The following is a 21,894-nucleotide window of genomic DNA, read 5'->3' as shown; positions in this document are numbered from 1 at the left end:
TGAAAAAGACAGATATGTATTCAAGGAAGTGGGGAAAATATTTACTAAACAATAACCTTATTTCTCAAGAACGCTGAAGATTTGTTTCTCTCTCCACAAGATTTTAAAAATCTCAACGGACAGTATAGTGACTTTTAAATGTTAAAAAATAAAAGTAAAACACTGCTTAATTAGTTTTGTTATGCCTAGATCCTAGGACTGTAAATTACAAAAGTACAAGTAAAACCACATTTCTTGAAATAACAATAAAGGAGAAAGTCAGGTACTATATACCAAATGATAAAAATATCTTCTGGGCCTAAGATTCTTAAAATTAGTAAAAATGTTAATAACAGAAATCTGCTGCTAATCTATGTAGATTATTAAATGTAAAAACAATTTATAAAACACATCAGAATTTTATTGCTTGAAGAATACAGCATATGAAATCACAAGAATGTCAAAATGAAAAGTCACTAGGCTTCAAACATATAATACATTATCAGATGCAGTAAAATATTAATTAACCTGAACTCTGCATCAGGGAAAAAAAAAGTGTGGAAAAATATCTAAGTTGTTTACTTAAGAAACAGATAATCTTAAAATAGAAAGTATAAGGATGTTACAGTACAAATTAGAAAAGCCAACACTTATTAACTTATTATTTCTTAGACTAGACTACCTTTGGTACTTAAACTTTTAAAAAAACAACCCCTTCTATCTTATCCAAAGCACTTCAAGGATACAGTATCAACTTCAACTTAAAACATCCAGCAAAATTAACCTTTTCATGGCATGGGGGAAGTGTATTTAATAAACATATGCTAATATTTCATTTTTTCTAAAACTGCAAAATAAGATCATTAAGAAATCTAATACTTATAAACTTTACTTATTTAGCTCTTCAATTAAAATTGGAATCCCAGCAGCCACAATTTTTCCTTGGGCTTGGTTAATATACAAATTTAAATGATTTGGCAACTGACATAGGAATTTAGATTACTTTATACTATCTTAAGAGGCTTTTTCATTCTGTTTCCAAAATATACACAATATGCCATTTCCTCAACTCACTGGATTCTTATAAAAATCACTACTTTATTTTTGTTGTAACCAAAGTAAACCTTCTCCCTTTTAATGAGTAGGTTGAAACTATTTATGTTTCACATAGGGCTGATCTGTTATGACATGCTTTCTTAAACAAAATAAAGCCAATCATTTTTAAAGCTATCACTCAATTATGATGGAGATAATGATGCCATTTCAAAAGGAAGCACTGGACACTCTAGGCCATCTAGTCAAGAAAATGTAAAAGTAATGCTAAAAACAAACAATAAGTAAACTATAACTACAAGTTAAATTACCAAAAAATCCCTCTTTTACAGTAAGCATGCTTATTAACTTTCATTTCTTTCCCCCAGCAAAGGTTTGAATATTCATGAATCTCCATTAAACCAATGGAACCTAAGCAATTGTTTCACAAGGTCCAATAAACATGGATGGACTAAGCAAGTAATACTATTAACAATTATTGGAGTGAAATAGTAAGAATCATGACAGTCCTCAAAATTGGGCAGTCTTTGAAATGTAATAGCGCAGCTCAAGATGAATTATGCCATAATAAAACTGTAGTTTTTACCTCTACATAAAACAAAAACAAAATCAGAAACATAACCCACTGAATTTATACAACTATTGAACATACTCCTTCCTAGTTTTTGAATGTTTTGAGATTTTTTCTAAACAAGTATATTTATCTGAGCATATATATTTACTGCATATATATATATATATATACTCATTTTAAAAGACAAAAAATTCAGATACTACAAAACTGAACTGTTTTTTCACCAACCTGAACTAACATCTACTGCATCACACAACACCCTCCCCCCAATAATTTAAAATTCCCAATTTTTAGTTTAGTTAAAAGGGCAGAGGAAATGCAAATGCAGATTTAGAGTTTCTGTACGTATAAATTTCACTGTATTTTATAAACTTGACAGTTTCTGTAACACTGTTTATTGATCAAATAAAGGACTCACTGCTATCTAAAATTTCATAAACACCATTAAAAATTCAAAATTGATATTATACTGAACCTTAAATTTTCAATAGTTCAAAGAGACAGTTTTTACATGAGTAGCACACAATAGATGAAACTTAACAACAGACATCCCTAGAATACCAATGGCAAGTCCACCAAGATGCATACAAAATTACAGATAAGCATTTCTTTCACTGTTTTCTTGTGCAGGGAAAAACATTTATAGAGGAAATAGAAACTCAGCTGGTAAATTTCAGATATCATCATCATCTTCTTCATCCTGAGAAGATCCTGCCTGGTTAGATGCACTGGCTGTGGCAGCAAGCTGTGCTTGTTGAGCAGCTTGCTGCATTTGAAGCCATTCCTGCTGGGCCAATTCTGCTTGTTGCTGTCTAGCCTAAACACCAAAAACATAAAAACAAATAATATATATATTTTTTAAACTCACAACATATACACTTCGGTTAAATATAAATTAAGCCAATTACAGACTTAATCATCAAATTTGGGTATTTTCCAACCACTACATAACTGTTATACATTTGGAGAACATGAACTCTATAAGAAAATATAGACGACTGCCTGTCAACTAAGGACAGTTTCCAAAACTTGGATCTTTTACAGACAGACCCCTTTATGCCACATAATTTTATGACCTTTGGCTCAACTGAAGTTGAAAAAGCTGGTAGAAAAATCACAATGTCCTCTCTTTGGTTCCTTTCTCTGTTTCTCATTCCTTTTGTTTCACTTGATTCTTCTGTCCCCTCAACTTATAGTTAACATGTAAACATTTTTCAATCTAAAAATTATTTCTGTGGTTTAAATGTTGTCTAGTACAGTACCTCTAACTCTTAAGGGGAAGTACCATACATGAATGCAATAGCTACCTTGATGTTTGAGGGTTTTTGTTTTTTTTTTAAGATATTTACTTATTTGAGAGAGAGAGAAAGAGAGAGCGAGCGAGCGCACGGGCTTGAGTGCCTGGGGGAGTAGCAGAGGGAAAGGGATAGGGATAAGCAGACTCTGCCCTGAGCACAAAGCTTGACGGGGGGCTCTAACCCACGACCCTGAGATCATGACCTGAGCCAAAATCAAGAGTTGGATGCTTAACCGACTGAGCCACCCAAACACTCTGATGTTTGAGTTTCTCTCACAGTTCCCTACCCCATACATACATTTCTCCTGTCCCTCTCCCCATAAATACACACACACATACACCCTTCCCATACACAGTAAAGAAAAGGCACTTATCAAGGACTGAATTTAAGTGAGATAGTTAAAATCCATTCAACTGATACATAGCCTCTCCAACAATCATCACAGAATTTTTAGAAACCAGGGCGCCTGGCTGGCTCAGTAACTAGAGCATGATACTCTTGATCTCAGGGTCAGGAGTTCAAGCCCCACACTGGGCATGGAGCCTACTTTGAATAAATAAATAGAAAAATAAATAAATAAAGCTTTATATTGTAAAGCTTTATTCTTAATAAAGAATTTTAGGGGCGCCTGGGTGGCTCAGTTGGTTAAGCGACTGCCTTCGGCTCAGGTCATGATCCTGGAGTCCCGGGATCGAGTCCCGCATCGGGCTCCCTGCTCAGCAGGGGGTCTGCTTCTCCCTCTGACCCTCTTCCCTCTTGTGCTGTCTCTCATTCTCTCTCTCAAATAAATAAAATCTTTAAAAAAAAAAAAATTTTAGAAACTAAGATACATACATATGCATTACACACACCGTTGCAACAGCTAAAGCTCTTTCCCTATTTAATTTCATCGACTCACAGAAAAATCCCACGAAGAGGGAAAACATGAATCTGTTCTTGAAAAGATCATATAATTTCCCATTGTATATATATATTTTTAAAGATTTTATTTATTTGACAGAGAGAGACACAGCGAGGGAGGGAACACAAGCAGGGGGAGTGGGAGAGGGAGAAGCAGGCTCCCCGCTGAGCAGGGAGCCCAATATGGGGCTCGATCCCAGGACCCTGGGATCATGACCCGAGCTGAAGGCAGATGCTTAACGACTGAGCCACCCAGGCGCCCCTGCCATTGGATTCTACCAAAACAATGCTGTTTCTCTTTCTCTGCCTTTTCTCAGAATTGTTCCTTAAGCCTGGCTCATATCCTCTACCTTCCTTTATGCATGGCCAATTCCTAGTTATCATTTAAAACAGAAATTGGGTCTTTCTTGACCCTTCTAGGTCATATTGAATACTCTATTTCATATGCCATAATTCTCTATGCATTCCCACACCTATCTACTTTATTCTTTAATTATCTGAGCATATTATCTTTTTTCTCCACTAGACTTGAGACTAGAGAATATTTTCATACTCTTTGCTGCATTCCCAACACATAGGCCTCCAGTATTTTCTGAGTGAGTATTTTGTGGGGAAATGGTAATACTCAGCATAACTCTAACATTAAGATTTCACCATGTGCATTCCTAACTTTTCTTAATAATCTGTCATGAATTTGCTATCCAAACATTTCTAGATGAGAATTCTAATCAGGCCATTATTATACTTTAAAAAAATCATCTGTTATACCAATTAAGTCCAATTTCTCAGCCTAGAGTTCAAGGTCCTCCAAATTACTGCCTGCCCCAACCTATCTCCCAAATCAACTTCTGTAATATATACTTGGTACTCCAAAAAAACTTAGAACATAAAATATTTCCCAGATACACCATACCCTCCCATTTTTGCTACCTTAACTCATGCTGATATTCACTCTATTTGAAATTTCTTAATTTTCACTAAAGTCCACTCTTCCTTCAACTCATACTGAAATACTATTTTATCCATTAAGTTTTTTCCTGATTCCTAACTGTATCATTCAGGATCTACATCAGGAGATAGAAGTCACACTAGTTAGGGGAACAGAGAAAATGAAATATAAAGGATTGTTAACGAAGTATAAAGCTGGTAACTACGTCATCGAAAAGGCAAGAAAACAACACTAAGATATCATGCAACTGGTAACTATCAAAACCAGCCACCATCCCTAAAACTGGGGCAACAAAGGAAGAGGCTGGAATTTTTAAAACTTAGAAGCTTAAAGGAACAATCCATGGAAATGAAACTCAGACCTCTGAAGAAGGGACATAGATTGGCTGGTAAGCATCTCTTGAGCTTGGTAGAGTGCCCCAAGGTTTGAGACCCACATCCCTAAGGAAGAGGGTGAATGTTTAGGCTGGTTCTGTAAGTATTAAAGAAACTGCAAACTGGATTCAGGTCCTGCTACAGGAAAAAAAAAAACTGATGCAGCCAGAGTGAAGAAGCACTGGTAGGTGATACAAAAGAGCTTGAAGCCAGCAGTTAGTAAAAGAAAGGAGCCCAAGTGCTGCCTTCCTCCTCCAACCTGGCAATCTCCCTCCAGAACCCCCTAGTGGCAGCAGAGTCTATAATGAAGTACGCAAGAAAAGCAGAAACTCGGTTTGCAGAATACTAGGCTTGGTCACAAATCAAAGCATAGAAAGGTGGGTTTCAAGCTAAGAAAATTGTTTAGTAACTGGCGCATGATGTTTTTTTCTTTTTAAAATTTTATTTAAACATAATTATGCTTACAAAAATACACTCATATTGGGTAACAATGCAATATAAGTTTAACTTATTCTACTCAATTTGGACCAACAACTTAGTATATAGTTTAAGCTCAAAAAAAAGGATTTGCAATTTGATTTATTTTTCACCTACTACGTGTATATAAAAGATTCTCCATCAAATGCTACAACAAAACATTGTAATGTTTCAATGCCAGTTTACAAAGTTCAATAACTAATGGATGTTGAAAAGGGTGGGGAGAGCCTATGTACACATGTGAAAATGTAAAGCTATCCAATTTATTTTTTTTAAGATTTTATTTGTCAGAGAGAGAGAGAGAGAGCGTAAGCAGGGGGAGTGGCAGGCAGAGGGAGAAAGAGGCTCCCCACTGAGCAGGGAGCCCGATGCGGGACTCAATCCCAGGACCCTGGGATCATGACCTGAGCCGAAGGCAGACGCTTAACCAACTAAGCCACCCAGGCGTCCCAAAAGCTATCCAATTTAGTTAATATTGCATGTGGATCACAAATCTACACAAATCAAGATTCAGATAATCTTGAATCTGAATTAACACTATCAGCTCAGTTCATCTGCTGAGGTCAACAAGAAAACTGCACACTAGCTGTTTTTCTGAGTTATGCAAAAAAGAAAATTAAGTTTCTTCCCCAGCTTTTCAGTCCAGAACTGATATTATACTACAGGCAAGGTATTCCTTCCATTGTCAACATTCATAAGGAGACATGTGAAGTCGGCTTAGGTTTAAATTTGTATTAGCACTCACATGCAAAATAACTGGCACACTCTTACACTGCCAAAATTTAATGTGATGTCTCTGTACTTGGGATCTCTATACCTTCCTCATGAAACAGTCAGCCTCATATTATAGTTGTTAGTGTACCTATTATCATACCTCTCCTACAAGAAAAAAACTTTTTTTGTTTAGGGAATAAAAAACCAGATATTCTAATCACTACTTTCATTCATTTTTATTTTTAAAAAGTATGGAAAATAGTTATTCTAACACACAGGCATATTTGCTTTTATGGCAGGAATACCTGGAGTGTAAAACAGACTAAGAATGCTTCATGAAAAACATTTTAAGAGTTCATAATGGGGCACCTGGGTGGCTCAGTCAGTTAAGCATCTGCCTTTGGCTCAGGTCATGATCCCAGGGTCCTGAGAGGGAGTTCCAGATTGGACTCCCTGCTCAGTGGGGAGTCTTGCTTCTCCCTCTCCCTTTGCCCCTCCCCCCTGCTTGCATTCTCTCTCACTTGCTTGCACACTCTCTCTCCCAAGTAAATAAATAAATAAAATCTTTTAAAAAAAAGTTCATAAGAAAATTACAGGTCAAACCAAATATTTGAATTTAATAAACTTAAGAATACCTACTCTGTGCCTTAATCAACTATAAATAGGTATAATTTCATAGCACGGAAAAAAAACTCAAATAATTTCAGGTGTCTACACAGGTTTAATTGCAAAAGGTGCTTGATCTCGTGTTCATTCAGTGATCTGCAAAGACACGTACTGGTTACAATTAAAATTTAACTGACTTTTAAGTACCATGGCCCCATATTAGCAACCACACTTTTCTGTCTCGACATAAAAACATTCCCGTGCCTTTTAAAATCTTTGCTGACTGATAGATTTTGTTTATATTCATTTTCACAAATTAGAATTTTCAGTGGTACTTTTTCTAATTTCCTTTTTCCCTCTTGCCTCTTATCCAATGTACCCCAAGTATTTTTCTTCTAAAATGGGAGTGTGAAAGAGAGTAGATATATATTTCCTAATTCATTTCTTCTTTTGGAGAGTTTTCCTATGTTTTAAGAATCTCATTCCCAAATACTAAAACGACTCATTTATAATTTACAGTTAACCTTAATTTCAGTATATTAATGGTTTCCCCTTTCCAAATATTTGTTGCTAACAGCTGAAAGACAGCTTCAAATGAGGCTGCAATTGTGTTAGTATTTAAAGTCTAAAAGATGAGGGGTGCCTGGGTGGCTCAGTCATTAAGCTTCTGCCTTTGGCTCAGGTCATGATCCCGGAATCCTGGAATCAAGCCCCACGTTGGGCTCCCCGCTCTGCGGGAGGCCTGCTTCTCCCTCTCCTGCTCCCCCTGCTTGTGTTCCCTCTCTGGCTGTCTCTCTCTCTGTCAAATAAATAAAATCTTTGAAAAAAAAATAAAGTCTAAAAGATGAATGAAATGAAATGAAACTAATGAAAAAGATATTATATTTACTTAACAGTTCCTTTCATATTTAGGACTTAACTGCTTTGTGCTTTGAGGAAGAAGTACTAGATAGGTGCTATAATTTTCTCTCTCTGCTGATCTTCTCACAAGAGCAAAAAAATACTAAGGGATCTTGACCCCATAGATGAGGGTAAGAAAGAAGGGAGATAAGGAAGAGGAAAAAACAGATGACAAGCATAGAAAAGTAAAGACAGATTTGACAGATTTCTTTCATTCTTCTTTTTGCCCTGGAAAGGATAAGGCATGTTCCACTTAAATGTTCCAAAATAGGGGCGCCTGGGTGGCTCAGTCATTGGGCGTCTGCCATCGGCTCGGGTCATGATCCCAGGGTCCTGGGATAGAGCCCCGCATCGGGTTCCCTGCTCCGTGGGAAGCCTGCTTCTCCCTCTCCTACTCCCCCTGCTTGTTTTCCCTCTCTCACTGTCTCTCTCTCTCTCTCCCCGTCAAATAAATAAATAAATAAATAAAATCTTAAAAAAAAAATGTTCCAAAATAAAGTTAAGCAGACAAAATACAGGCTAGAATATTAGCAATGGTAATGAAGAAAGAGCAAGTTTTGGAGTCAGAAGATGGGAGTTTTGAATTTAGACTCCAACACTTCCTAACTATATGAACTTACTTGTTTTATTTAACTCAATCCTTTCCAGTAAACTACGTTTCAGAATAGCAAGAACCATGTCTCTTTTGTATACTATTATAAGCCTAGAATTCAGCACTACGTCTGGTAAGTAGTGAGGACTTCAGTAATTATCTGTAGAACAAATGAATGAATGATCTCAATCAAGTTTCTCCATCTCCAAATCTGTTTCTTAATGTGTAAATGGGTATAGTAAAATTTACATTTATTTATTTTACTCATACTTAAAAAACTCTGCAAAGTATGAAAAGTATCTAGCAGAGAATCATTTTCTTTTCATCAAATATCTAATTTGGGGGGCACCTGGGTGGCTCAGTCAGTTAAGCATCTGACTCTTGATTTTGGCTCAGGTCAGGATCTCAGGGTTGTGAAAAAGAACCCCGAGTCGGGCTCCGCACTGTCATGGAGCCTGTTTAAGATTCTCTCTCTCTTTCTCCCTCCCCCTCTCCCCCTCCCTACCCTCTCTCCCTCTCTCTTTTTTTTTTTTTTAAAGATTTTATTTTTTTATTTGACAGAGAGAGACACAGTGAGAGAGGAGCACAGGCAGGGGGAGTGGAGGGGAGAGAGGCAGGCTTCCCGCCGAGCGGGGAGCCCGATGCGGGGCTCGATCCCAGAATGCTGGGATCATGACTTGAGCCGAAGGCAGGCGCCCAACGACTGAGCCACCCAGGCGCCCCTCTCCCTCTCCTTAAAAAAAAAAAAAAATCTAATTTGGAACTCTCAGGTGATCTACAATAGCAGAGAATTAATAAATAATAGCCATTAATTTTTTTTAATCATCTTTCTTCGTAACCTCATATTCATATGGATTATATATTGTTTGCTTGTGTTTACGCCTGCTTCAAAAGCTTTTAGTAACTCTTTAGTACTTATAGGTGGTTGTGAGGATTAAAAAAATACAAGTAAATTACTTAGCAACATGATCAACACATGGTTAGAACTCAAATGTTAGTAAACTTTTATTTTTCTTATTAGTTTAAATGGTTTCTAGTGCCTAGTACTTGACAACACTTAAAATTCAAATGCTTTTTGATTCAAGCCCAACTGATTGTTATTACTACAAAGAGATCAGGTATGGTGCCAATCTGGAAGAGATTACCTAAAATGATACTTCCCAGTTCTACAATACAATACTGGTAACTACAATAACTGGTACAAAATCTCACCCTTTCTATTCAAACCAAAACTGCCTTACAATCTCAAATGAGAGGCCAAAACTTAGTGGGGAAAAAAGAACTTCATCCTCTCTCTTCCTTTTTTATTTATTTTTTAAATAGAGGAATATTAAAAAATAAAATAGAGGAATATTAGTACTTGGTGCTAATCCTTCACAAACTGGTAATTAGAACTTTAATAAAAAAAATAAGTTCTCTCCCTTTCTCTGTTCTACTAGCCCTTCAAAATTTTTTAGGATTAGAATGTTTGTTTTATTATTTTTTTTAAAGATTTTATTTATTTGTCAGAGAGAGAGCACAAAGCAGGGGGATTGGCAGGCAGAGGGAGAAGCAGGTTCCCCAGTGAGCAAGGAGCCCAATGTGGGACTCAATCCCAGGACCCTGGGACCATGATCTGAGCCAAAGGCAGACGCTAAACCGACTGAGCCACCCAGACGTCCCTAGAATGTTTGTTTCAAAGGTGTGTTAAAAACTTGATTTAACTAGGGTGACGGGCATTAAGGAGGGCAACGTGATGTGATGAACACATAAGCAACTGATGAATTACTGAACTCTACATCCGAAACTAATGATGTACTATATGTTGGCTAACTGAATTTAAATTAAAAAAACTTAATTTAGGGGCGCCTGGGTGGCTCAGTTGGTTAAGCGACTGCCTTCGGCTCAGGTCATGATCCTGGAGTCCCTGGATCGAGTCCCGCATCGGGCTCCCTGCTCGGCAGGGAGTCTGCTTCTCCCTCTGACCCTCCCCCCTCTCATGTGCTTGCTCTCTCTCATTCTCTCTCTCTCAAATAAATAAATAAAATCTTTAAAAAAAAACAAAAAAACAAAAAAACTTAATTTAACTATAAAAATAGATGTTTATCAAATTTTCCTCATATGCTACTCATTATAAAATCTGATATAGTATTTTCTCACCAGTCCATCATTTTAAATTTTAAGAATGTTTAGGTATACTTCTCATGCTTTTAAGTCGGTATTTTGTCTGAAAAAAAAAACCAAAAAACCATCAAAGTAAAATCTCAGTAGTTATTTGGAGTTATTTTCCTTAGAAAATAGGTTGCTACAAAATATACTTTTATAAGAAGTAAATAACTGGCCAAACAGAGTCAAACTGGTTAGTAAGATCTAAACATCAGACTCTATGATCAAACAATCAGCCACAGAAAGAAAATCCTCTGGGTATGTATGTTGATTTAGGAAATGATTTCAGAAACCGGTATGATTTCTGTTAGCAAACAGGGTAGGATTCAGATGAAAATAATTTAAAATGCATTACTTACTTTTGCAAATAACTCTTGTTGCTGTCTTAATAATTCTTCTTCAGGAATGCCAAGGTTTTCCAAACGAGAACTGGCCTTTCTTCTCTTTAATGCTACAGTCTTGCATTCTTGTAAGACTTCCTTTACTTCACTGATATATGAGCCAAAGCCCAAACTTTCTAGTGCTAGGGAAATGAAAATAGGAAAACATGAAAGAGTGATAAAATTTAGTCTTTCCCCCATCTATGGAACACTAAGCTTTTGTGGGGTTTTTTTGGCAGGGGAGGCTGCTGCCAAAAAATGCTATTACCTAAAATAGGTAATAATTTTACCTATTTTATAGTTGCACAGCAACTATCTGAATGGCTAGATCCATTTTATCAACTTTCTTAATATTAAATTGCAAATTAGATAAAACTTGAGGAACATTTAACAGCATAGGTCTTTCCTTTTCCTTTTCTTTCTAACTTTTTAAAAACCAAAGCATTTCCTGTGAGAAAAAAAGTCCAATGTAAGAATATGTGCTTTTAATAAGAAAACATTTTTCCTATACCACTCATTATAAATCAAACATCATTAACTCAGTCACTTTTTCAAAGAATACAAAAAAGGGAAATATTTGGAATCTATTTGTTAATAACATATTTTGTGCCATTTGGCTTAGAAAAACTAGGCTGGTAACACATGTTCTAAGTGTCAGTAGGATAGGATGAAAGAATAGATAAGTTCTTTTGTACAATATATCAACAGAAAACTATTTTTAGCAAAGACACTCAAACTGCCAAGTTTAAGAAATACTGGTGGAAATAACTTATGAAATTCAGCATTTATATTCAGCCAACAAGTTTCCCTTGAAAATAAAATTTAACAGGAAGCACTATAAAAACATTTCAAGTGATGTGGCAGAAAACTGGGATAAAGGAAAACTATAAGGATAGAAGTATTAACAAATAATTCTCTCCCTTTATTTTTTCACACTTAAAAGGAAAATTTTATAATAATGCACTTTCTAAATGCCTTCTGTAATCAAGACAAAGCATTAAGTTTCCTTTTGGCTCACAGTAATTAAAATTATATTTTATAGTTTACTATCTGTTGATATCTCCAAAGGCATTTTTGGTTTTTTTGTGTGTTTTTTTGGCATTTTTGTTTTCTGACCCAATGATGAAATACAGGTGGTGAAAAACATAGTAAATGAACTTAACTTAGTTCATCAGTTCTTGTAGTTCTTCAACAATTATGATGAACCAGAGTGCCCTCAGTAAAGATGCCCTGAATTCTAACATCAGGGATTTGCTCTTCAGGGAGAATACCAAATACACCTTTATGAACATACATTCCCCCCTGTGTAAGCTGTGGTTTTTAAGACATTTTGAAATGATTAATAACTTTAATTACTTCAAATATTAAGCTGTTTGCATCAACCTTCTTTAGAAATAATCTGATGCCAAAAAGCATAGTACTATTACTTGAACTTTAATTATATTAACTTATTGCCCCTCTTCACCCTCCAAAAAACTTCAATAAAGCATTACTCTGAGTTCTGTATATCAAAATACACTTAATTCTTGGCCTCAAGGAGCTTGGGGTATAGTGGAAAATTAAGTGAAGATTAGGCAACCTGCATTTTTTATTTGAATTGATAGATGGATTATTAAGCGTCAATGATAGAAGTTTTTCTTTTATTCTCCTTTTTAAAGGCATGAACATAACAGTATATTTTCAGTAATATTGGCTGGAGATGATACCAAAACCAAGAATGGCTTATGGTTTCCTCCCACATTCTGAAGAAAGTCTTATTTCCTTAGTGTACACCAAGTTTCTCCAGGATGTAGCCCCACCTTCCAGCTTTATTTCTGCCATTAAATCCCTGCATACTTATGCTAAATCTGACAGCTCAGTGTTTCCCAGCAGACATCAGTTTCCCACATTCATCCTGATGGTAATGCATTCATGGCTCAAATCAAACTCCATCTTCAAATTAAGCTTGCCTGATCCTTCTATACAGAAGTAATCTCCCCCTTGTAAAATCAGACAGATATCTTAGAATTTGAAATTTGGTTGTCAATATATTCATATAATCTTCGATACATATCTCCAAGCTTCAGTTTTCCTTCTCTGAGAATAGCATCTATTTTATATCTTCCTAAAACATACGCAGTATAGTGGTTATGCATGTAGGCCCTAAGGCTGCCAGACTGATCCCAGCTCTGCCTCTTATCAGCTGTGTGACCCTAGATAAATTCCTTCACCTCTGTGCCTCTAAAACAAGAATAACAGTACCTTTATCTCATCAGATCAGGTTACTGTGAAGAATAAATGAATTAATATAAACAAAGAGCTTAGAACAGAGGATGGCCCATAGAATGAGCAAATAAAGTACTCACTATTATATTTTTATTATTTTTGGATGTGAGAATAATCTCAATAAACAAGTAATCTAAGGCATTTAACAGTGTCTAGCACATAAGATTAGCTTAACCACTTGGACTATGTATTACTCATCTTTATTTTTTTTCTTACATTTAAAAGAGTGTCCTACCAAAAAAAAAAATTAATTAAAAAAAAAATAAGAGTGCCCTGATAAGTGTACAGGACCTAAATAAACGTAGAGATATGCAGTATCACACTAAATTCAAGTTGAATGAATATATTTGTAATATAAAATATCAAAATTTATAAAATTAACAAATCAACACAATGGAGACAACTCTTCAAAATATCATGAATTACTAGACTAGACATAAAAAAAAAAAAATCCAATCCAAACCTTTAACCATGGATGGCTTGAATTAAAAATTAAGAAGAAAACAAAGAATTCACCTTTAAAAACACCTAAGGTTAAGAGCACTGCTTTCAAAAAATTTGCAAGTAAATCCAAGGTTAATATTTAATATTATTCAAAGAGCTTCCATATACAAATCTGTACTCTCAATAAAATGGCTCAATGGGAAGAGCCATAAATTTAATTTCAAAAACTATATTGACTTTAATCCAAATTTTAAATACATTTTGGCTAACAGATAGCCATAAGTGGTTATAGTATCTTCTAAACAAGGAGATGTTTTACATCATTTGTTACCATGTAGTAATACTCATTCCCATTTTACACAAAGGAGAATCTTAAAGGATAAGGGAAATGACTCATGAGCAGGGCCATCATTTGCAGTGGTGCAGGTTATTCAGTGCACAACAGTACCATATCTAAGGAGGGCCATTCCTACTGTAAACATAGATTTGTATGTTTATTATGGCACTTTTCTGGCAGATAGTAGTAAAGGTTTATAAGGAAAAAGTGCCTTTTTCTAGTTTGTGTAAAGAGACTTAATGGACTGTTACGGCCCTGGCTCTAGGGATCTCAGAGTAAAAGCCAGAAAAGAAAAAAAAAAAAAATTGTGGGTAAAACACATACATCACTTGCTCCTCAGAGATCTGTCTGCTACCCTCTGCCATGTATTTTAAAACTATACCCAGAAAAGTGCATGGTATATTAGGGGAAAAAAACACTTGGCACATTTTTCAATTTGAAAGACAGATGTTAACAAGACAAACACTTAAAAAAAAAAAAGGTAAAACTTCCACCCAGCAACAATAATTCTAATACAGTCTTATCTTATTTTACAAAAGTGATATAATCTTATAAAGTTTTGTTATAACAAGACTTTGTGTGACCTGTATAATGCAGGTTTTTCATTAAAAAATTAAAATACATAAAATAGCGTTCTCAAATTTCTCTATTTTCTTTTGTTTATATGTTAAGGGCAGGGGGGTGATGTAGTTCACTCAAATATATTTAGAGGATAATATAGGCCAATGTGACTTCTTGGCTCATGAGCCTGGCAAAGGTTTCTGAAGACCCTTAACCATGTCCTCTATGGATCACTATTCCTGGGAATCTGGGACAATAATGAGAGACTGATAGCAGAGCAGGAACCAAATATCATCCATCTTTCTTTCTTTTTTTTTTTTTAAGATTTTATTTATTTATTTGACAGAGAGAGACACAGTGAGAGAGGGAACACAAGCAGGGGGAGTGGGAGAGGGAGAAGCAGGCTTCCCGCCGAGCAGGGAGCCTGATGTGGAACTCGATCCCAGGACCCCGGGATCATGACCTGAGCCGAAGGCAGGCGCTTAACAACTGAGCCACCCAGGCGCCCCATCATCCATCTTTCTATCCTTAGCAGTATCTAATACAGTGCCAAGTACCTAGTAGTATTCAAAAGAAATTGTTGGGTGGCAGAAGGAAAATAAAAATGAAAGATATATCAGTTTTAAGGAAAATAATAAAATGCCAACTTGAAAAGAACAATGCCATATACAATGTGTCCCTTTGGAAAAAAATATGAGCATGCATGATTATTTAGGTAATACAATATCATTCTCCTTATTATTACAACTTCTCTGCAATCACTCAGATTCTCTGATTTTTAAAAACTGCTTCACATCCACTTTCTAAAATAGACTGTGGTTTAGGCTTTATAGCAAATCTACTCAAACTATGGTCCGTGAACTTGTACCAGAATTGCTCATAATGGTCTGCAATGGGTTAAGTATGAAAATCAAAGTAAGCATTTTGGAACCTTCACAGCAAAACTGTAACTACGTGGGGGTGATGGATGTGTTAGATAGCCTTACTGTGGTATCATTTCACAAATATATACATATATCAAATCATTATGTTGTACACCTTAATCTTACACAATGTTATGTCAATTATATCTCAGTAAAGCTGGAAAAAAAAAGAATCTTCATAGCAACTTGACAGTAATTTTATGTCTACTAAATCTAACAACAAAAATTGAACTTTTGTCTTTTTTTAATTTTGTTTTTCTAGTGATCCATTTTTACTGTGTTTTACAAAAGTACCAGTGTGAGAGGGACTGAATTTTTAAAAATCCTTTAACATAGATAGCTTGGAGAAACTCAATTTCTGAAGAAGCAAATCTTCAGAGACTTTTTCAAACTTTCACTACTTTCAGTTACTATTGTTATAAATGTGGGGGTGGGGAATTTATCAGGAGATTAAAAATGAAGAAAAAAAAAGTCCCTCAAAATATCCTTACTTACACTTTGGCTTTAACAAATGGCATCATGCTGTAAGATTAAACATAACAGACTTCCAGCTTTATGTTTCAATCAGTACCATTATAATTTTAAAAATTATTATTTATTAGAGCATATCATCTAAGGGTCTCAACCTCAACTGATTCTCAATAAATGCAAGTAATACCTGAAACAATTAGGTATTATTTATACATAAATGGGGAAACCTTTAACAGATTTGCATAAGGCCAAAGACTTTCCAGTGTAGAACTTGCCACTCTTAACTCAATGTCAGTTCTTTCCGTAATACAACAGACTATGTTAAAATTCATTTAAGAATATGTGTTCACAGGGGTGCCTGGGTGGCTCAGTCGGTTAAGCGTCTGACTCTCCATTTCAGCTCAGGTCATGATCTCAGCATCCTGAGATCAAGCCCCAGGATGGGGCTTGAAATTCTCTCTCTCCCTCTCCCCCTGCCCCCTCCCCCCACTCTCTCTAAAATAAATACATCTTAAAAAAAAAAAAAAAGAATATGTGTTCACAGAAACCAGCAATGACATAAAAGGAACACCTTTTATAGCTTAGAACCCCTTTGTGTATCTGTGATCTTCAATACGAAGTCCACTTTCTTAAAATAAACACAACATTTAGAAATTTTTTTTTAATTTAACTATTTCAAAGATTTTCTGGCAATAAAATTATTTCAACTTTAGTAACTTGCATTCTACAGAACTGCCTCAAATGCTTAATTTGCTCTGACAAGGTAAAGCAAAGTAGCAAGTGAAAAATGACATGTCCTAAAGCAAAATCTCGTTCATTAAACTTATTACTAGAAAATCTAAACTTCAACATGTGAGATTCATACAACTTTAAATATACATTATTATTCCACTTGGATATATCCTACATACCAAAATAATCAGTGCTTACAGAAAAGCCAAAAAAAATGTCGTATCTACCATGATTTAGCAAGCTTTCCAGAATTAATCTGTTAAACACCTAAAAAAATACACACCCTAAGGATTTTTTAAAAATGTAACCACTCAAGACAAAAATTATTTAAAATGATTAAGGAATGTGAGATTAATACAAGATGATAAATGTATATATTTTATTCCCCTAACTGGAGAGAACTGGGGGCAAAAATGGTAGGGCCTTATCTACTTAACAACAGCAAGTTACCCAAAAAATGGGTAAATTTTTAAGAGTATAACAGGTCAATGGATGATTTATTTTTCCCCCAATGATTTTTTAAAAAAATTAATCAATCATCCTCAGTACACAAAGGAAAATGCTTTCACTGGAACTTTCTGACTCACACCTTAAACTGAATTTAGCATATTCCAAAGTTGAGCTATTTAGCATAGTGCACGCTACAGCTGCACTTTTATTCCATCATGTCAATCAGAAATCTAAATATATCCTAGAAAAGAATAAACTACCCAAGAAGACAGATTGTAATGTGTTATTAGATTTTTGGAATGACCCCACTTTTGTGTTGTAAACAAATGTTTAGGCAGATCCTTTAGAAATCTTGTGCAATTTTCATTAGAAAGGCAATGTTGATAAAAGGTTCTTTTTCTTTTTTATGAGTTGTAAAAGGAAATTGTAGCTATCTGTGTTGGATAATCTTATGAAAGACTTATGACAATTGTACATACAATGTAAAAATAAAACACAAAACATAGAGAACTTGACTTTCATTGTACTTGCCAGAGTACTCAGCACACCAAACAAGTAGAAAAAAATACTAGCTTTAAAATCAAATATCATTTTTCCTAGAGATTTTTCTTCCTCCTCATGTACTGAAGTGGAAATAGCAGAATATACTTAAATCTACCTTCCACACATCATTAAGGACCAAAAATGAATCATTTAATTCTTTTGTCAATATTGACAGTAAAATATTGGATATGGTGAATACATGCAGATGTGTTCTCTACTTCAGAATAATAGGAAAGTCACCTTTAAAAAGTTAAATTATAAAAAATAAAATGGTAGACAACTGTCTGCCTACTAAAATGATTATTCATGATTTTTTATCTTTAAAAAAAAAAAAAAAAGAAAACCACTGAAAGGGCGCCTGGGTGGCTCAGTTGGTTAAGCGACTGCCTTCAGCTCAGGTCATGATCCTGGAGTCCCTGGATCGAGTCCCGCATCGGGCTCCCTGTTGAGCAGGGGGTCTGCTTCTCCCTCTTCCCTCTCGTGCTCTCTGTCTCTCATTCTCTCTCTCTCAAATAAATAAATAAAATCTTTAAAAAAAAAAAAAAGAAAATGATTATTCATGATTTTTTGACTTCAAATGCAATAACAAATTGTTAGAATTTTATAAAAGGCAAACAGTCACCTCAAATTGAATACAACTTTTTCATAAGAGTATATGTAAGTGCTCTCAAAAAATTAGGACTAGTAAATATGTCTCCCTATGCCTGAAACAAACCATCAAAATGTGGTCCCCCAAATCCCTACTACTGGACTAAATCCTTTCCAAGATAAGAAACGATTGAAAATTTCAGAAATGCTGTTCAATAAAAGCTTAGGTGTATACATCTAAATGGGAATGGCAGCAGGAAAGGACAGGGAAATGTTCCATGAAAAAAATCTCTTACAACCTTTCAATCCAAGCTTTAAAAATTTATCTCCATAGAGCAAAGCAAGCTACACAAAAGAAAAACTAAGAAAGAGAGAAAAAAGAAGGAAAAAGGGAAGAAGAAAGAAGATAAAGACCATCTGCCCTTTTCTTACAGTATAGAACTGGAGAGTTTTATTAACTTGATGAATGGGAGGACCACTGAACCATTTTTTTTTAAGATTTTATTTATTTATTTGACAGAGAAAGACACAGCGAGAGAGGGAACACAAGCAAGGGGAGTGGGAGAGGGAGAAGCAGACTCCCCGATGAGCAGGGAGCCCCATGCTTAACGACTGAGCCACCCAGGTGCCCCCCACTGAACCATTTTTAAAGCAGAAAATATACTGTCTTTATTCAACATCACCAAACTTTACAATGTTGAACACACTTATGTTAAGAATTCTTTTACTCGTGTTCAGAAAATTTATCTTTTCCTCTACACTGGTAAAAAGGTCGGGTGGGGAAAGGGTGCTGCCTCTCACGCTTTAAGTTCCTGTCTGAATTTTCACTTTCCAAGGGAGAACTCTGGGTTCCTTTCTCAGTTGTCACGATCGAGGTTCCACTCTAGGCAGGCAACTTCTCAGTTGTGATGTCTGGGTTCAACTTTAGGCAGGCAAAATTCTTGTTGCTTCGGCTTACCTGGCCGTAAAGTGAGACGGCAACTAACTTTCTCTTTGGAGGACGTGAGCTGACCTAAACGCTTGCAATCCGTACTTGTACTCGCTGGATGAAAAGCACCACCACAATACTACACAGGAGTTTCTTAAGGCACCGGCTGCTTCCACGCCCGCGTGGCTTCCCCCCCCCCCCCCCCGCCCCGTCTACCAGTACTTATCAGGGGAGAGGAATGAATGCTTTGACATGAACGGGTCACGCGACTAGCAGGCAGTCCCCGACCCTCATTTAAACAAAACCCCACACCTACCACTTACCTTGTATGACGTGCTCGGGTGAGATGGTCTTCTTTTCCGATTTGTTGCAAATCTCATTGGCTTCAGAAGATATGAGGTGAATGAATTCAGTGCAGCAGTTCACCACCAGCTCCCGGGCATCGTTGGCCACCCGGACGTTGGGGAGAGTCTCTTTGATCATCTTATTGATAGCAGCTCTAGGTATAGTGAGATCATCATCGTTGCCAGATGAGGAAGCCATCGTATCTCCCTCTCTCGCGCGCCCCGACTTTTAAAAACTTCCCAGCTCTGGTGCACTATTCCGCGAATTTTTCAAAAGGCTGCCCTCAAAAGTGTGATCCCAGGAGCGCCAAGAGAAGAGGGTGCAGAAAATGAAGGGAGGTGGGGAGGAGCCGGTTCGTGAGGGTGGGGGAACACCCGTGTGAGAGATTTAGGGCGAGACTGGGAAGGAGGTCGGGGCGCTGAGGATTACGGGGACAGCACTGCCCAGGTCGGAGAGGAGAAAGCAAAGGTGGTCCGGAAATTTGAGCACTGGGGAACCACCTTCGTGTCCCCTCAGAGGAGCGGGCGCTGTCGCCTAACCGCGGTCCCCAACCGCGCCGGAGCAGAGGCAAGGTCCAGGGGCACTGGCCTCACCGCGGTACTGGGCGGACACCCAGCGGGCTTGGCTCTAAAGAGCCGGAGCCCCCGCTGCCGCCGCCGCCAGCAGCCGCTGCCGCCGCCTCTGCCAAACCATCCTTCAGACACCCGCGCCGCCGCCTCACAACATGTCGGCCGCGGCCGCTGCTGGAACCGTGGCGGCCGCCTGGGAACGAATACAGACAGAGCCGGGCACAAGGGGAGCGACAGCAGCGGCCGCCGTGGCCGTTTAGCCCGAACGCAGATCGTGGAAGCCGAATCCGCGGCAACGGTGGCCCCTCCAGAGGCCAAGGAAGCAGGTTTGCTGGAAGCCTCTCCCGACACCCTTTGCGCTACCGGAAGCCTCACCCCCTCCTCGTCCCCCCACCCTTCGCAGACCGACTTCCGGGTGTGGCTGGAGCCCTTCCCCCACCCGCCCCGGTGAAAACAGCCAGTCCTCGCAGCCAGCAGCTTCCGCTTGCCGTCGTCTCGGCACGCGCCTCAGAATCCCAACCCCTTCACTGGGACCGCAGCCGGGCGAGCGTGCGCCTCGTGGTACCGGAGATCCCCTGCGCACGCGCTTGCTCTGAGGCTGCGGCGCCAGACTGGGGATGGGGCGAGGGTGGGTCCCCTCTACCATCTCAACCAGCTGAGGCCTCGAAACCCTCTCCCGGCCTTGTTTGAGGACACAGGAGCGCTGGATTTCGTCTAAGGAACACTCTTTGCTATCCTTAAAGAGCGCAAACTGGGATTGAAAGAAAGAGGCCCGGGTTCAGGAATGAGAGGGGGAAAGCAGAACGTTGTGTGCCTGTCTCCATCGTCCGGAAGAAAGGCTTTTGATGTTATCTAATAGACGTTGTGCGGATCAAAGCTCTTTATGGTCCTTTACCCATTTCCTTGTTTAATGGGAAATGAAACATTCAGAGAAGTGACTTGCTAATAACTAAGCCAGAAACTAGAAGATGCAACGTAGTGGAAATGAGTAGCGTACAATGAGCCACGTTAAGAGGTTCCAGTTTAGCCATTTTTCATGTTGTATTGCACGTTGGCTTCTGGAAAGGGTGGGGAAAAAAGTAAAAGTATCAAGCAACTCTCATCTTTGCTTCTCTCCAGGGTGACTTGTAGTATATGTCAAGGTCTTCACAAAATTTGCCGTACTGTCATTTGGAAGAAGAGGCTATGTTGTGAAGAGTGGGGTGTTGCAATTTCTAAAAAGTAAAGGATCCCATTTAAGTCACTTCGGGCGCTTTAGATACATTGTTCTTGATACATTGGACAGCAACTGGTTTGTTTGAAATGTTTTCTTAAAACGTTTTATTTCCGTCTAAGACCTAGATGAGGCACCTGGAGGAAATCTTAGTTAACTACACTTTTTTCGTTTAGCAATTTCTCCAGTACGGGTTTCTTTAATTTGTAAAGTATAGATGCTTGTTTTTCTAAGTTTAGTCAAAACAAAATTTCTTTGATAAAACCATATTTTTAATTTTTTTCAAAATAGGAATTTGAAATTCTTGGTTCAGTTGGCACTTTATGAAGTGTTTTTGTAAGTTTACTGTCCGTTTAAAGAGTTATATTGTCTTAAGTTTATCTTGGCCTTACCAAGTGTATTAGTCTGAAAAAGCTAGCTAGCAAAAAAATGTTCCCAGAGTTATCACATTGTTGCTGACCCAAATCTCAGTTCTGAAAAAAATGTCATAATGATAATCTTGCTTTTTTATGTAACATTTATGCTATGTGGACTTATAGGCTAATGATACATAGATCTATAGAGCACATGTGAAGTTGTTATTC

The 21,894-nt window shown here is 37.3% G+C and overlaps 1 protein-coding gene across 1 annotated transcript; it reads right to left on the bottom strand.

Moving 5' to 3' along the window:
* Positions 1-253: 253 nt before the first annotated feature.
* DR1 (down-regulator of transcription 1) lies at positions 254-20,468 on the bottom strand. The gene is made up of 3 exons (XM_021689980.1): positions 19,507-20,468; positions 10,921-11,084; positions 254-2,423 (listed from the first exon to the last, which is right to left on the bottom strand). Exons 1-3 carry the CDS (start codon positions 19,724-19,726, stop codon positions 2,280-2,282), a joined length of 528 nt encoding a protein of 175 aa, XP_021545655.1. The 5' UTR covers positions 19,727-20,468; the 3' UTR covers positions 254-2,279.
* Positions 20,469-21,894: the final 1,426 nt, after the last annotated feature.

Source organism: Neomonachus schauinslandi, chromosome 4 (genome assembly GCF_002201575.2).
Source record: "Neomonachus schauinslandi chromosome 4, ASM220157v2, whole genome shotgun sequence".
NCBI lineage: Eukaryota > Metazoa > Chordata > Mammalia > Carnivora > Phocidae > Neomonachus > Neomonachus schauinslandi.
This window is presented reverse-complemented; position numbering and strand designations above follow the sequence as displayed.